Genomic DNA, 18396 nt, shown 5'->3' with positions numbered 1-18396 from the left:
TTGGCACAGTCTTTAACGTGGTGATAAAGTTTTATATTACCTCACTATGCATTCTATAGGCCTGTGGTTAAATTAACTGGCTTATGTTATTTATCTCAATAATCAGTCACAGGTTATTGCACTTCAGTTGGAGAGGACTGTGTCTGGGAAATAAAGAAAGAGAAATAAACATAAAATGAGAAGCTATACACGGACCTGCCGCTCCACCTTACAGACGCGACCCAGCATGCTCATGTCTTCTAATATATCACCATCAGACAGCAGCTTCTCCCGAATCTTCTTATCCAGCGGGATCTGGCCCTTCCCAAGGATTTGGTCCACTCTGGAACACACACACGCACACAGACACACACCGAAACATACAAACAAACACACAAGCACATGCAAACACAATAAGACATTAATGAAAAAGAAAGAGTGACGAAGTAGAAATCAACGAGGCAGCCGACAGAAAGGAAGGAAGTTTGAAATTGCAACAGTTACCATGAGCCCACTCTCAGGCAAATGAGAGGTTACACTTCCTCACTGGATTTGACAAATACTGTATGCTAGATGAAACAACACTAACAATCATAATATCTTGTGATTCAAACCGTTAACAAGAGGTTTGCTAATTCTGACCTGAGTAGAATCTTGTTCAATCCTTTTGTTTTACAGCATCTTATTCAAATTCAGTTTCTTTGTCTCTTTTGTCTCTTACATAAACACTGTTCCAGCTCAATCCAGTGAGGTTCAGTAGAATCTGGTTAATAAAGTCTGTTAATCAGGACAGGGATAAGCCAAGACAAATTCATGCAGTTATAACAGCACCAATGTTTTTGAGAAATGTTAAAAGCTTTGACAAGATTCTTCAACACCAGACATGAATCTAAAATGTGTTTTCCTTCCTTGAATGTCTTTGAACGCTTTTTTGAACGTGTGTGATTTTCCCCTAGATAAGGTTCATAACAGATCAATACATTATCGGAAAATTGTAATTAGAAACGCACTTCCTGTCTGATGTATAACACTTAACTATCAAGTAATTCATAATGATCAAAACAAATGTTGATACAGCTGGGGGCAAAAGGTCATTCTTGACCTCAAAACCAGCAGTGCTCTTAGCTCAAGGTGCCCATATATAAATATAAATGTCACTTTGATCATGTGAGGACTACTGAGTTATCATCATGGCAACTGCTGATGTAGACTGCGAGATACACTTGAAAGCAGCTCTGGAAAAAGTGAACAGGTGGAAGATTATTTTCTCAAAAATCTTTCAGTACTGTCTCAGTCCTCCCTCTTAAAGTCTGATCAGAACCTGCTACATAAGATCAGCTGCATGCAGCAGTTTCAGTGAACAGTCGACGACAGCAGAGGTCACTGTTACAACAGTGATGGCAGCTAAAATTTACAGTAGCACGTGGGGAATTTAGTTTTTATGTATGTGTGCATGTGCATGTTACAGGAAGTGTTTCTGTATGATAGGTGTTTATGTAAGGTTGCAAACTCATGAGTATCCCGGAATTCACCTGAGCAAAAGCCAAAACCAGAGTCACTATATTATAGAGATGTGTTAGTGTTTGGTTAATGGATGACCGCACACCCAGGACAAACATGTTAAGGAGCAATGGATGACATAGATGTGTGAGGAAAGGCTGTGGGATCATTTCACTTCCAACCTCAATCAGTTCAATGAAACTTCATCTTCATTTTATAAGTTTCATATTTTTGAGGACAAACATCCTCTTGAAATGACTAAATGACTGACTGAAGTGAACTGAGCCCAAGTGAAATGTGACGGATAGTGTGGAGGGGTGGAGGGGCATATTCTGACCCCTGAGTGGAGTTCTTTCTGCCCTGGCTGTAATAGAAAGGTAGGGAGGGGGAAGAAAAGGTCTTGGCTCTGCTGCTCAGGGGCTGTGGGCCTACAATCATGTCCAGCCTATGAGGGAAGCAAACACATGCACACACATACACACACATATATACACATTTGTACATACACAATGGAAAAGAACAAACACACATACATCAGCATAATATATACCCATGCATTTATAAATTATGAGTGAGGGAGCACACACAAATGCATACACACATACACACACATACACATACATACACAGATGAATCAGTTACAGTGTGGTCAAACAGCTCTCAAGCAAAACTGTGAGCCGATGATGTTGTCATGCTGTGTGTGTGTGTGTGTGTGTGTGTGTGTGTGTGTGTGTGTGTGTGTGTGTGGTCTGCTGTTATTCCTACCTGGTCTGCAGGCTCTTGATGCGACACAGCATGTCCAAGTGTCCGGCTGAGTACTGTTCAATCACATCCTTCACATCGTAAGGACGCAGCGTCTCCTTAAACTTCTTCTTGGCTACATGGAACTTCATTATCCTGCACAAACAGCAGAAAAGTTCAGGAAATGGCCACAAGGAGGAGCTCTGATGCAGTCAGACAGGATGACTGGCAGTGACTGCATCAACCTGTAATGTTACACAGAATGCAGCTAATGAAAACACAGCAAACCTTTCTGTTGTTTTCATGTTTTTTTTAAAAGGGTTCTTAAAATGTGTCACTGCATGCCAACTACTACTTTACCTTCACACCAATGCAAACAGTCACACCACCTGAGCAATCGCTTCAATGCACCCTATAAAAACACCTAGTGAGGTAGTGGCTGCTTCTTTTAGCTCTGTGTGTGTGTGTGTGTGTGTGTAAAACTAATGCTGTGAAAAGGTTTATCAGAATTCATACACTGGTGGAACCTTTGAACCCAAAGCTAAATTCAAGGGAATTTGGCTCTAAGTGAGAATCTGAGTCCTTGTGGAGGGGAGGAAAGAGCCAGCACAGACAGACAGCAATAAAATTCTGCCTTAAAATAAAGTGCATGGGAAACAATTCTTGAGTGCCCAAAGTATGGGCTGCATCCTGTCTATCACATTGGCCAAGTAAAGTTTTTCAGTCCTCAGATGCATGGAATGACAGGAGCTGGAGGAGGTTTTTAAGTATTTTAACCCTTGATTAAGAAATCTACGAATTTAGGTGATCTCAGGAGTCAGGTTTACTTGCAATGGACAACTCAAAAAAGATTACTGTCTATTTCTTGCAAGCACCCACTTGCATCTCAGGAGATTAAGATACTGCAGCATTGGTAGCAAGAAACAGCATTACTTCTGTTGTTTAGTTCTGCCATGGAGAAAACGAGAGTGGGTTCAGGATATGAGCCAAGTGAAAGTTCAGACATTATGATGACATTATGAACATGATTACAGAACTGGGGTCAAACTAAAATGTTTTAATTACAATACAACCTTATCTTAATACCACACTGTTGTTTGTATTATTATAATATTATATATTATACTATGTTTACATTTTTTAAACAAACAAAACAAACTGTTGAACCATAAATTAAAGGTCCCATTTTTTCCCCACTTCTGTGTTTTATTCAGACGAGAGGCTCTGAGTCTCTCTTCTGATTGGCTGTTTTCTGCATGATCAAATAAAATATTGCAGATTTCAGGTAAACACCCAGAGAAACCAAATCCTGCAAGGCTGGATGGTGGGTCCAGGGGGGCGGGGCTTGGGGCTGAGAGCGGTGACTGCTTTGTTGTGACATCACAAGTTACAGAAGTCCTGACGGCTCGTTTTAAGGCTCAGTTTCTGAATACAGGCTGTGTGCATTTCTCTGTGGACTGAGCACTTTGATACTTTCACAGTAATAGCATAGAACCTAGACCTATAATCAAAACAGACATGGAAATCACACTTTATACAATATGGGACCTTTAAAGTTATTTAAAACTTAATTCTTGCAGGTTAAACCCAAACTTACAGTTTTTGTTAAACTGCATCTGACAGACTAAGACACACAACTGTGTCCCCGTGACATGATCCCCTTAAACAGATTCAGTGTTAATGCTCCAGCTAAGCACTTTCCAGCATTTCCTCTCTCTCAACATTGTATCCAATCACCTGAACCAAAAATGATCTAAAAATAAAAAAAAAATTCATCTTTCAGTCACTTTAATCCTCTGAGCTTGTTCAATCAGGAGAGCTGCTGAACGGCTGGGGGTTGCAATCAGGGTTTGTTTGCATGCAACCTTGGTATCAGAAAAATACGGTATTAGATCATCTTCTTTCCTTTGCCTCACCTGACAGCTCTAATGACAGACTTGACTGAGGGCAGCAAGTCCTCCACTGAGATCTCGCAGTGACAGCCCTTCTCATCGAAGCCATCCTCCCCTGCCATGTTGGAGTCTGCTGCTTGGGAGAAAGGACACAGAAAGGATCCAGATTTTGTTCCTTGATCAGACCACTTTATGTCACCAACAGCATTTTACAAAAAACAGATTACTGTGAGGCAGAGAGTTGGTCTTACAACTCTAAAACATGCAGTCAGTAATCAGAATCCTCCCACCTGCAAATACGCATCTGATTGTATTATCAGTCTTCTCTGCCTGGTTGTAGAACAGGGAAATTTTAACTTTCCTGATCATTGTTTCACTTACAAATAACAATCCTGGTAAAATTCTGCATTCAATTGTTGCCAAAAGAAATAATGTAATTCCATCCTCCATGTCACTTTTCTGCAATATAGTCATTCCTTTGGAGTCATGTTTGAGTGATGAATAAGACGTGAGTCTGGGGTCCTGAGAACCAAAACAAGGAGTGTGAAGACATTTAAATGCTAAATGATAATTCTCTACGGGTGAATCACTACAAGTGAACCCTCTTACGCACATTATCCAATTTTTATTTCATAATATTGTATGTGTTAGTGCTGCTTTAAGAAACTTAAGTTAAAGGTGTCTCAAAGGAGAAATCTAGCTGCATTATTAATTTTTAAAAATAAAAGGGTACACTGAGTTTTGGGTTTACATGGATTTTTAGCAGGATCTGACAGAGATGGGAAGTACCCAACTCCATTACTTGAGTCAAAGCATTGATAATCATGGTCAAATTAAAGTGAAAGTATTGGAGTACTTGCTTTTAAAATATTTAAGTATTCAAAAATACATTTTATATGATCAACACATTGTTGTATTGTTCCACATTTACAGAATCCAATGACTCTGAAACAACCTACTGAAAGAATTACTTATTTGTAGAACCTGTAGAATAAAAATGTTTGTAGAATATGATACAAAGCCATAGAAGTGGCAATAAAACAAAAGTTAATCAACAAAAGGACAGCTATTGTTGTTTGTTTTGTTTTTTTTGTAGGCAGTGCTATAGTTTGGTTGTGGTAAACCCAGCAAACATGTCAAACTAAAGGAATCTTTCTTTATCTATAAAACTCCACAACATGGACTTCAGATAAAGTCATGGCTTCTCTGGTGAAGAATTTTTTTGCCTCATATTTTTCCAACGTACTGACAGGTTCAAACTGTGCTGTTCAAACATGCAGAAAAAACAACATGACTGACGGTGTAGGAGTTGGCTGTGATTTGTTTTTCTCCTGTGAGGGACTCTGAAGCAGAGATTTTATTTTCACAAATGTAATAGACCATACACAAAGTAACAAGTACTTCATAGAAATGTAGTGGAGTCAAAAGTTTTAAGTGTAGTTGAGTAAAAGTCATAAGTTTCCAAAAAAAATTTAAAAATATTCAAGTATACAGATGCTAAAATAAATATACTTAAGTACAATCCTCAAGTAAATGTATTTTCTTACACTGGGGATTAATCAGGTTACATTAGTGCATGCAATCACATTGAATTTGATTGGAATAGAGTGGATTGGCTTGAAAGAGAAAGTGACTGAAACAGTTTTGAGCAGCAGACTCATAGTAAAGAACAGGCTTTGTGACAATGCGGCCCTGTTGACGGGCCTCGGGAGTTACGGGCAGAGGGTTACAGTACCAGAGATGGGCTGCAGAGTTGAGCTATTCGTTCTGTTTAATGAAATATTGTAAATGACCTTGGATAAGGATAAGTATCATTTAATAGTGCACAGCTCGCAGGATCAGTGTGTGCTCAAGTGTTTATATGAGTGTGATACACCAAGTCAAAGCTGCCGACTATTAAGACTGAAATAGATGAGGTAGAGTATCACCAGATGAAAAAGTTAAACAGTGCTGCTTAATAATTTGCTCCATTAAATATAACAAACATTTTCCACTAAAAAAACTTCTCATATCACTTCTAATTTAGCCATAATGAAAGGGAAACTCGAGCATCTCATTTAGCCAACATGTCAGTGAACGATCAGATGGAGCATGGCTAACCAGCCAACCAGTCTGGTTTTGGCTAGCTTGGTCATTGATTCCTCTCCACCAACAGGCCACAGCCAGCTGGCTGACTCTGACACCCCATATGGCTGCTGGAGCTCAACCGCCCCCACCCTCCATCAATCCACCACTCAACCCACAAACACCAACTGGCCGTCACCCAGGACGGCCTGCCAGGCCGGCACTGCTAGGCCAAAGGAAGGAAGTGCAATCGACCATTAGCATTCCTCCCCTCGGCAGCCTGAATTAGTGGGCAAAACCAGTTCTGGTGGGTTTATGGTTGGCCAATATGTGTCATTACATACACGTAGTGAAACTGCTGGAACTTAAAGGAATAGTTCAACATTTCTGAAAGTGAAACCCTTTGTTTTCTTGTTGAGAATTTGTCTCTTTAATTTCTGTCTGTTGAGTATGAAGCAATAGCCAGGAAGGGGTTAGCTTAGCTAGCATTAAGTCTGCAAGCAGGGAAATAGCTTGCCTAGCTGGTTTCTACACTTTTTCGTGTACAGATTAAACAAACGAGAACAGCAAGTTAATTGGTGAGTTTTAGAGGTGCTGATAGGCCAGCATTTTCTCCCTGCTTCCAGTCTTTCCTGAACGGACAGACATGTGTGGTATTGATATTATCACCCAATTCTCAGCAAGAGATTGAAATGTTGAATTATTCCTATAAGACATTTGAGCATTTGGGCATATGAGTTTTACATTTTTTGCAGTTAAGCTGCATCAAAATACTACTTCTCATCTTATTCATGGAAGTACTGCACTGAAAATTGAATTTAGAGAGGATGATAAATTCTACACAACACTGAATGACAGGACAGAATCATTTACCGTCAGTGGTGGAGCGGGACTGGCTCTTAAGGCGAAGTGAGGGTCTGAAGCGTGTGCGGTCATTGAAACTCCAGCTCTTCTGTACCTTGGCAGGGCTGGTGCCCTCCGTCCCAGCCTCAGCCACCGGGGACCGCCGGTCGTTCACAGAAGACGTCTGCCTGTTTTTGATACTTTGACCTCGAGGGCTTGCCATCCTCACCCGCTCCTTGAAGCTCAACTTCTGACTGTAAAGCGAAGTTGGGAGGAATAATGGCCCAGAGGGCGAGAGGAATGAGAAGGGAGTGGTGTTGTGAAGAGGTGAAATGGCAGACAGATAAAGATTTGTTAATGATATAAGTTTCAGGACAACAATACAAATTATCTTAAGCTTTTGGCAAAATGTTTTTGCTTTGCACAATTTAACCATATGGGAGTCATCATCCAATATTTTACCTACCAATACAAGGATGAATGGCTGCAGCGCAGGGTAGAGAAAGACCAACATGCATTGCAGCATTATAGCATTATGAACTGCAAGCTCAGGTGAGGTATGATGCTTCAGCTGTGTGTTTGAGTAGCATCTGGATGTGTGCATCTACAGTGGGGTCCAACAGTCTGAGACCACTTTTTGTACCCCCACTGTATAATGGTTACAGTATTTGATTCTGTGACCAGTTAGTGAGCATCACCTACGGGGACAGTCAGTGCCACATTGTTGTATCAAATGGTTATATGTTATTATACTGATATTATATCACTTACCATACATAACAGTAAATCTTCATTTAAAGGATTTATTGCACATAAGTTAACATATCATGACAGGGTGAAGTTATGGAAGGAAATAACTGGAAAACTACTTTGTGGAAACTGAATTAACATGACGATGAGAAGCAGAGAAAATCAGGAGGTGGATGATTATGTGTTTGTGCAGCTGTAACAACTGCATGCAAAGGCAGTGCACAGGCAACAGGCATGGCTAATTTAAATACAATCACTGAAGTGGCCCTGTGTGTTGGATCAAACAGTTGGATTGTACAGTTTAACTTCAAAGGATCATGCAGGTGATAGTTTGTCCTCTATCACTGATACTGTCAACAAATCAACGAAAAGACCAAAACTAAAAATGTGTTAATCTGCTCTCAGACTCCCCTCTCATTGGTTCCTGCTGGAGATGAAAATTGGTTCACAAACACAGTTAATATGGTACTTAAATTCTAATTTTTTAAAAAGGCTCAGTAATTTCTGAGCAGCTGTGCACTGAAGGTTTTAACAAACAAGTTTGTATAAAAATGAAACTACTTTCAGCTGAAGATTCATACACTAGTGAGTGTTTACAACAGCAGAATAGTGCATGTGGAATTGAGTCAAAACAAACTGCAGTGTTCATGGTAATGAAGGAACATATCACCCTGTGTGATTCACTCACTGATTCATTGCTAGTTTTGGTCTTTTCATTTGATTTGTTGGCAATAAAAATATAAAATATATCACCAGACTTATCTTTTAAAGTTATTGTGGCTATAGAGACACACATGATGTGTGTGTGAGTGACAGCAACATGTCATAACTACTCCAGGGGATAGTTTAATATATGCATCAGGGATGTGGGGGGTGGAGTGTGACAGGAGTTTAGATGCAACAACAGGAGCTGTGTGAATAAAAAACAAAATAATCTTCAATATAAAATCATTTTCATGTCTCTACGGTGATGAAAAATCTTACAAATGTTAATTATTTAACAGAAAATGAAACCTGGCACATATGTTCTGAGAGTAAATGTAGTTAAAACCAAGATCACAACAGGCAGAAGTAGTGCATTGCTCAGGCAAAGATCAAACAGAGGCAGATAGTGTGTTACTATAAAGGCGACTGATGTCTCCCTGCAAGATTTTCTGGCTCTGCCCTCTCCAAGGCTGCGCAGCCTACTACAGACACCCATGCACCAAGAATTAGTCAGCATTCCCAAAGAAAGACGTCATGTAACACGGGAGCAGAAATGCTGTGTACCTATGTTTCCGAGTGGTACACCTCCTCAGAAGCTTCTGTTTATTACTATGAATTTTACTAAAAAACCAAGGGGAGATAGACATATGGTGATGTGTTACATGATGCAGAATTAGAGGACAGAAAATGTTAAGCTCTGAATGTTTTGTGGATGAGGTATTACACTTCATTTTATTACCCTTTGCCTTTTTCACTTTGACCCTTGTTTTTCTTGCTTACTTATTTCTCGCTCTATGTTGCATTAAGCCAATCTGCCAGACATGTAAATGCAATGATCCTGGGTAAGATCTTCCGTATGCAGGCTGTGAAGTATGAAGTAATATTTCAGAGTTTCTGTTGGCATTTCAATTTGTCCACCACTGACATTTAGAAGCAGCAGAACGGAGGCAATTGAGCTTAGTCGAGGAAAATGAACATCTACAGCACAGCACCATTTGAAAAAGGCTGCAATTTAGTGACTCACACACACTTCATGTCGATATCCCTCATTTAACTGTGTGAATTCAGCTGGGCCATGGCAACAAGTGCCTGAGTCACCAGCGTGAGGCCAGTAACCTTTAGACAGACACTTGTGGATTCTCTGAGGGTATTAGGATACAGACCTTGGCCTTTGTTTTTCGCTCTATAGTTGTGTTTTATTGCTGCACTTCTGAGATGCATTAATTTGGAAATTAATAAATAAATCCGGCCAATAAATAAAGCAAGGCATAAAGTAAGGCAGCACCAGTCGGCTTTTAATCTCTCCAGCTCTGCAGTGGAGATGTAAACAGAGGTGGAGACTGGAGCTGTCCTCTCGCTCTTAAGATGTGCTCAAGATTGCGTGGGATGATTACTGGTCTGACTCTCATCTCTTCATTTGGTTATTTACTTCATTGACTTTTCCCATTCTTTGGCTTCTCCTCTGAAATGTGGAATAGTTCATTCTATATGGCACCAGGCTGGAGGGAAAAACAGTTCGACTGGCTTCAGTTTGCTGTGGAGGTTCGCAGACAAACATTTACTCATTGTTTCATAACTGCAAACACAACATATTACATCACTAAACCCTCAGTGCCCTGCATGCTGTCCTCCCATAATGTTGTTAAATGCACTAGCTCAAAGACTAACATCAGGAGCACTGATATCATTAAAAAATTTGGTAATATGAACACACAATATAATTTGTGTGCGTGTGTGTGTGTGTGTGTGTGAGATTGATTGTAATCGTGAGCCTCAGCATGTCCACATAAGTGTTTTTGGAGAAGAGAAGTGATAAGAAAGGAAAGCTAAAGCACCAAACTCCAGGATAAAACGAATCATAGAGTGTGCCAGTATAAGAGTTGATATTAACACACACATTTCCGCACTCACAAACATCAATCCCTTCAGTTAGAGTGACTTTACTGACCCAGATACAGAGCACTTCACACAGAAGTGGAGCAACAGGAGTTTCGAGGTTTGTAATGGCTGCTATTTTTCTCCAAGGAGGGCTCGGCATCAAAATGTTTAGATTTTACTTCATTTCTGTCCAAATACCAAAATAGGAGTTCTCTGATATCTAACTAGCTATTTAATATCGTATAGCTACAGCATATCTTGTATTGTAGACTCTTTCAGCTGATGTTTTTAGGTTTTAGGGTCAGTAACTTTACTGTTTGTTTCAGTCTCATCGGCTCCGAAACAGCAGAAAAAACCCAACTGTACACGACTGCATCTTCCCACCACCAAACAGCAGACAAGGTTAGAGACAGAGTAAACATAGTGGAGCATTCAGCAGAGAAGAGCTAAAAAGTTGGACAATAACAGGGGATGATGGAGGCCAAAAATAAAATCTTGTCTTTCCTTTAACTAAAGAAGCCAAACCTCTCATAAGAACTTTGGCTAAATAAGATCTAAGTTTGAAATTAAACCACAAGTTAGCTGAGCTATGTTTTTAATACTGTATGTAAAGGTGCATTTCAGTCAGGTATCCAGGCCAACAATTAAATTATGGAGCTACAACACAATGGAAGACAGTGAATGTTCAGTAAAAGTCACAAACCTTGTCGTTGACTCTCCTTGCTCCTTCCTGAGGGTGACGAGAAGAAAAAAAAAAAATATATATATATAAGAGATAATCTTTTCATTGTACTCAAGTGTTAACACCTTATAGGACCACACCAGTGTTTTTCCATGTTTCATCCCATTTTTTTTTTTTTTAAAGATGGTTTTTTGGGGCATTTTTGCCCGTAGGAGCAGAGAGAGGGGGAGTGACATGCAGGAAAGAGTCGGGCCAATTGAGACTCGAACTGGCTCTCAGCTGCTAAGAGCATCAGCTCATGCAGTACGCACCCTAACCACTCGGCTATCAGGTCACCTCACATGTTTCATCCCACTTAATACATCATCACCATGTAGACGTTTAACCTTGTCGAAAACCAGGTTGCTATGTATGAGAGGTTAAAATTTCCAGTTATTTTCAGACAATAAAAAAATCTGAGGGCAAATTCTTGAAACTTGTTTAAGTTGTTTATTCAAAAATGGTGGACACAAACATTTTGGATACATGATTTGTAGTTAAGGAACAGAAACCTGGAAAGATACTGGTATGGTCCTCTAAAGCAGCATGATAGGAAGATTTTTGTATTAAGGGTTTTGTCCACAACTGTTGCTTTTTCAAGTGCAGGGGAGGACAGCAACACATCAGTCAATAATAAGCATTCCAGGGGAAATAAGCATTAACAAACAGCAGGCTCACTACAAACATGCAGGTCGATGCAGACTGTCCAGGCAAACTAAGGAAGCACTTGCAAAAAGAGAAGGTAGTGACTGAGTAACGGAAGACTTGCCACTTAATCACTTTACAGAGTGCCTTTGTAATCAGTGTGTGCTTTGTACATTATGCATATAACTGTACACTATATGACTTGCAGATGGTTTTCCTAATATTTCCAGGCTCCATACAGGTTTCTGAGCGAGATCATGTGCACACAACGGGGGTTGAAAACAAAACTGAAGGAATGAATGAATGAATGGCAAGAATTGCAAAAGTAAGGGACGGTCCGTATCCCAAGACGGAAACCTTCTGGTTAGATACAGTGCAACAGCGCAACAACCAATGTGGACAGAGCCATTTTACACACTACTTTTTTAAGCTGAAGTTACTTGTATAAATGGTACTTTTCTGTTTTTAATCTCACACACACAGGCCATTTCTCACTAGAAGTGCTAACTTTGTGTAATCTCGGTGTGTGCAAATACTTCTACCAGCCGTGATTTTTTACTTAAGTTCCATGTGTTGTGATAGTGAGCTGGAGGTGAAAGAATATCTATCAAAAAAGGTTTCACGTATAAATTTACCTCTAAACAATAATTATTTTGGTTTCGAGCAGGTTGCTGTGATATTGACAGTGATAATTACACAGGAAAGTTGGGGAGAGAGGGAGGATGACATGCAGCAAAAGGCCACAGGTCGGACACAATCCTGGGCCGCTGCATTAAAGACTAAGCCTAAATGGTACGTACTGTACCAGGTGAACCACTGACCCAGGTTGGTGTATTTCTAATGGTGGTTTCACACCTAACCTGTTTGGTTTAGTTAAAATGAACCCTGGTGTGTTTTCCTGGTTGGTACAGTTTGTTTGAACTTGTGTGAAATGTGTGGTTGAAAAAAATTTATAACATAGTGATCTCACAGTAATACCCCCCAGAATACTCCTTTACAAGAAGCCTCTTTTTTGTCCTGTCTCTGCCTGTTTGTCATTATTCATAACATGCAGTCAATCTGCAGTCTAACAATACTAATGATGCTTCGAATCACTTGCTTGTCCAAAAGCTCTTTGTGACACCAGAGAATGTAAATCTTCTGCCAGCTGCTGAAGCTAATGACAAACATAATTATATGCACTGTAGCTCTAAATCACTCAGGGCATCAGGGCTGAGTGGCTGCCCAGTTTAAGGAGACTAAAGAGCTGCAAATTCAAGAAAGCTTGAGTGGCCCATTGAGGCCACAGTTGCTGTCATAAGTAGATATATCACAGAGAGTGACTGCTAAAATTGGAAGAATCAAAGATGACCCATCAGCGTGTATGACTTCATGTCCACTCCTCTTGGTGTGTTTATAAAAAATGACTGTGAACATGAAACTGTAACTATAACTAAAAGGCAATAACATATAATTTCTTCCTTGGGCCAATCAAAGTACAGATCCATATATAAGATTTCATAACATTGTGGCAGTGAGTTTTCTACCTCCGTGTGTGCATCATCATTTGTTTGTAAGTGGGATAGCCCTCATAGTGATCCATACTGTATCTTCATGTATAGATATTCCAGCTGCCAAAGCTAATGGCAAACAGAATTATATGCACTGTAGCTCTAAATCGCTCAGGGCATCAGGGCTGAGTGGCCGTTCAATTTAAGGAGACTAAAGTGCTGCAAAGTCAAGAAATCTTGATTGGCTCATTGAGGCCACAATTGCCGTCATAAATAGATATATCACAGAGGGTGGATAGTAAAATTGCTGCCTCAACCTCTCAAAGTGACAGCAGTTAAAGTCCCAGGTCCATTGAGCACTCAAACTGCCTGTAGTCAAACACAGAGAGGCTGACTCAATGTGAATGGTGTGGAGGGATAAAATGTTCATTTATATAACAACCAAATTTAAAGGTTAAGAGATGTCTTTGAAGTCAGCGTTTTTTTGTAATTGAAGTAAGCTGAGATTAACGGAGCCTGGAAATTATTAGTCATTTTGATGGCTGTGAACCATTTTCCATTAAGAAAAAAGAAATTATCAAAATGAATGCATTTCTATGTTCAATAAAGAGAAAAAAGCAGATACGTTAAACAATAAGACAGACCAGAAAAAAGTTTAAAGGCTGAAGATAAATAGTAACTTAAAATGTACATAATTGAATTATAGGGAAAGATGGCTAGAGTGGCACAAACACCATATAGAGACACCAGCTGCCATAGTTGTACCTACTTTGTAGGGCTGCAGGTATGCAACGCCTTCAAGTGAGGCTTCCAGGTAGCAATGGAAACCGAGTTCTCATCAGCCGCATAACTACGCCAAACACACTGCATGCAGAATACACAAAACCAGGAGGAAGAAAAAAAGTACAAAGAGAAGACCCCAGAAGAAAAAGATAAATGAAATAAAGAAAAAATAGAGATAACAAAAACCAAAGCCAAGGAGGGAGTAAGGAGGAAGAGGAGGAAGAGGAAGGAGAGGATGAGGAGAGTAGACAAGAAAACAAATAAAAAAAGCTGATTAGTTAAAACAAAAAAACTGGTGTTTCACACGTCTGTGGTTGGGCGGAGGTCAGGCATGGATACATGCCTGTGGGAAGGCAGGAGGCTCTCATAGTGCCGCCATGTGGCGTCCAGGTAGGGCTTGGTGCTGTCGGTGGAATAATAACGCCACGCAGCCTGGTACAGCATGGGGGCGGACAGGATGAAAAGGAGGAGGAGATGGTGGTGGAGAAGACAAGAGGAGGTCAGGAGCAAGGTGAGATGGGAACATAAGATGGGAGAGAGGGGAAGCCAAAGAGGAGGAAAGTGGAGAAGCGTGGGAGTAAAGTAGGTGAGAGAGCAGGGGAGGAAAAGGAAGTGTATGGAGAAATATATGAGGAGGACAACATGAGATCAGCACCACTAAAATCCAGGATGACACACAATGAGTGAGAAGATCAGGCTGGAAAAGGAGGAAACGTGTGATGCAGAAAAGAGGAGGTCGCAAGAATGGGTTTGCCAAACTGGTGTTTTGGGATTAAACACAGGAGAATGAAAGAAGTGAAAAAAACTCCCAGAGATTACAGAGCTTACTGCAAAGTGAGGATGAGGGGGCACAGGGCTGAACAGGGTGAAGCTACCAGCTATGTGCTTTTTATTGGGTATAGTCAGGTTTTGGAGAGTCCACGAAAAAAAAAAAAAAACTGGACAATAATAAAAAATCATTTAAGGCTTTTAATCACATTTCATATTAGGCAGGTATTCAGTTCTCTTCGCTATATCAGCAACAACATTTTTTTTTTTCCAGCCCAACACTGGCAATGTGTGTAAGAGAATTAGAAGAGAGGGGGCTGTGTGCTTTACCTGGATGAGGTAGGCAGCTGGGTTTCTCCTTTTCTCAAAGTGCTTCTGTCTGTGCTGCTCTTGGACCTTCAGGGCAAAGCCCGAGCCAAGAATACCCTGGTACGATATTAACAGGAATAAACACTGGTACATTTGTACACCAAAGGCTGTAGTAGTAAAGCATTACTGAGCTGCTGAGAAATGTAACTCTAATGAGAACATCCATTTTGGTTGTATGAAAAATGACTGTCAATTCGGAAACAGCTTGCAATATATCTATTCCAGAAGCTGTCCTGAGCTGTGCTGACTGTTGTGGGCACAGCCAGTCCCTGTTGACCACTGTCTGAACTGAGAGATGGACCAAAAATACAAAATTTCCACAACTGCACATTAACAAATTGGCCTCATATTGAAACAGACAAAATAGATATTTGTATGTATACTATTTGTACTATGTGACTCCTAAAACCACATTTTTACATTTGTGTTGTGCATGCATTCAAGAAATGAGATTAATTAATTGAGTGTCAGTGAGCTTGACAGACAGTAGAGCAGAATCAAAACTCTTGTCTCACCCTCCGTAGGAAATCGGTTTACTTCCCAATCTATACAATAATATATATATATATATATATATATATATATATATATATATATATATATATATATATATATATATGATTAAAATATACAACAAGAAATGAACACAGTGTAGAACTAATTTTGCTTCTTTTTTAATGAGAAGATTCTCACAAATAGTCAGACTTTTTATGACTCAACTTTGATCTGATTAAAGCAGAAATTAAAGGTGCCCTGTGGAGTTTTCTTGTAAACATATAGTTATGTTGATATTCACCGTTTCTCACCAAACTATTTTTTTGTCTGTATCCTTGAGATGTAATAAACATGTTGAATAAATTTCCCTTCCTCCTGAAACATTGCAAAGTCAATTTTTGAAATATTTTGAAACCTGCATTGTGCAGATCATTGTTTACATTGGCCAGCATTCCTCTTCCCTGCTTTTTACCAGGAATTTTGGCATGTTATCGCCAACAACACTCCATCAATTGAATAGTGTGAAACGGCTGCAAGAATGTATACGTGTATGCAATCTTGTGCAAGTGCTCATCAACATCACTCAATAACCACGAGAGGTGTGAAACACCATAGGGCACCTTTAATTAAAACTAGAATTATACAAAGTCACTTCAATCTTTATATATAAAGCCTTTCACTTAAAAATAGAATAAAAAGTAAGAGTTAAACTTAGTTAAATTTCACCTCCTTACAATATATATTACTTTTAGCTTAACCTCACAGGCCTGCAATTAAATATTAGCAAAAAAAAATTCAAATTAAATAGCAGCCTGACTGTGTAATTCATAAAGCAATCTCTCAGAAGAGGATTAATAAATTCTCCCTCTCTGAAAAGCAAAGTTAAAGGAAAGTTTGGACTTACTGCTGGCAAGGCAAAGAAGGAGATGCCCAAGAGGGCGAAGCCTGCAGACAGCATCCGTCCTGTCCACGTCTTTGGTGTCTTGTCCCCATAGCCAATGGTTGTCAGGGTGATCTGTCAAAACAAATAAATAAGCTGAAGGTCCTGAATGATTCTCATATTGAAATGTCTCAGGATTTATATAAATTAATGAAATACAAGAAAAAATATATTACAATAACCACAGTGCAAGTTGTATGTAAGCTCTATTTGTCAATATAATAAATGCACTTCATGGCAGAAAGTAGTTCCAAAGAAAACAGTTGACAGGAGGGGTCTGGGGAATGTGGTGTGTAACCTGGATATTGTTTCTTGAAAGTCGTATTGCTTCATGGTATCACTTTCTCACACTTTCTCATAAAGCACTCTTTATTGGGGCTTTATAAGCTATCAGTAATAACTCTATTAATGTTTAATGAATAATGTATTAGGGCTTCAGACCATCAGAAAATAGGAGTGACACTGTTTCCCTTCTGTGTTTTCAAGTTTGTAAAACCAAAGATTTATTCACCATTAGAAAGCAATACTGTAAAAGTATCACAGTGCTCTGTCCACAGAGAAATGCACAATGCTTACATTCAGAAACTGAGCCTTAAAATTAGCCATCAGGACTTTGTGATGTCACAACAAAGCAGTCACTGTTGTCAGCCATGCCCCAAGCCCAGGCCACCTAGACCCACCGTCCAAGCCTTGCAGGATTCAGTTATTCTGAGTGTTTACCTGAAATCTGCTTTATTTTTCTATTTGATCACTCACAAAACAGTCAGCTAATCAGAATAGAGGCTCAGAACCTCTCTTCTAAAATGGTCACTGACCTGTTGTTACTAGAACTCCAGAGAGAGAAGACGTAAAACTACATAGAGATGGTTTTTGGTTCTTGAAACCACAAACACGTCTTTTTATGGATATCAAAACTTCAAATAAAACAAAGGAAAAGTGTAAAGTATGGGACCTTTAAATTTACACATGGTGCCTTAATAGTAAGTGTTTCTAAATGTATTTTTTTCACTTGTCTGAGCAGCAAAAAGAACATTTAATTTGCTTCTGTAATTTTGAGGTGGTGACAGATGTTTCTGGGGCAGATGTCTCAAAATCTCTGAGCCCATCAGCATGGATATATCAAGGTCCCTGGGCAAAAACAGACATAACATTTAGAGGGTTCATTTGGATTCACCTGTAACAGACTTGAGTCTGTTAGTATTTTTGTGAATAATAAGATATTTATGAGCAGTTATATTTTTCTTTACTTGCCTGTGTTTCTTTCTCTTTAACAATTCTGGTTGAAATGTCTCTTGATATGCATAACTGTAATGTATTTGCATGTCGTTCCTTTTGCATACTGCTTGATTTTGCCACACAGAGGCAAGATTTGAAAACATGCCTTCAGGCACTGTAATCACATCTGAGTGATTAGACCTGTGTGGAGGATTTGTAGGAGTGAGTCTGTTTGGCCTTGGCTCTACATTCACTGATGAAAGCCTGTGGCTGAAATGTTTATTCTGTTTTGACTAAAAAGGTTTCTCAGGCACAGTATGTGGGTTGTTGTTGTCCTTCATGTGTTGAGCCATACTTCAGTCTATGAATGTGATCCGTAAAGACACAACGAGAGGCCTTTTTAACAATACTACACCTTTGACTGACTGAAGAGGGGACAAAAGTATCTTGAACAATATTTTAATAAAAAAACTGAGTTAATTGTGATAATGATTCATAGTGATGGTACTTAGCTCATGAAAATATGACCACTGAATGGAGCCGTTGACAGTAGCAGTTCATGCAGTGTATTCATTATTTAATGACAGGAGCAAATAAACCTGGCTGTGAACAGAAACT

The 18396-nt window shown here is 39.5% G+C and overlaps 1 protein-coding gene across 5 annotated transcripts in view; it reads right to left on the bottom strand.

Annotated features, from left to right (window-relative positions):
• Positions 1–18396, bottom strand: part of LOC139636465 (potassium voltage-gated channel subfamily KQT member 5-like) — a 120139-nt gene that overhangs the window by 5685 nt on the left and 96058 nt on the right. The window contains exons 6-15 of one of the 5 annotated variants that reach the window (XM_071504570.1): positions 16528–16638; positions 15090–15185; positions 13978–14072; positions 11056–11082; positions 9039–9095; positions 7050–7273; positions 4137–4245; positions 2245–2376; positions 1817–1924; positions 196–322 (exon numbers count right to left, since the gene is read on the bottom strand). In XM_071504570.1, the coding sequence (XP_071360671.1) occupies positions 196–322; positions 1817–1924; positions 2245–2376; positions 4137–4245; positions 7050–7273; positions 9039–9095; positions 11056–11082; positions 13978–14072; positions 15090–15185; positions 16528–16638 (1086 nt within the window). Of the gene's footprint in view, positions 1–195; positions 323–1816; positions 1925–2244; positions 2377–4136; positions 4246–7049; positions 7274–9038; positions 9096–11055; positions 11083–13977; positions 14073–14334; positions 14424–15089; positions 15186–16527; positions 16639–18396 lie in introns of all 5 variants that reach the window. The other 4 variants (XM_071504572.1, XM_071504571.1, XM_071504573.1 and 1 more) reach the window with 4 other exon arrangements.

This window comes from Trachinotus anak, unplaced genomic scaffold (assembly GCF_046630095.1).
Source record: "Trachinotus anak isolate AG129_WGS33_773 ecotype Australia unplaced genomic scaffold, CSIRO_AGI_Tana_v1 ptg000019l, whole genome shotgun sequence".
NCBI lineage: Eukaryota > Metazoa > Chordata > Actinopteri > Carangiformes > Carangidae > Trachinotus > Trachinotus anak.
This window is presented reverse-complemented; position numbering and strand designations above follow the sequence as displayed.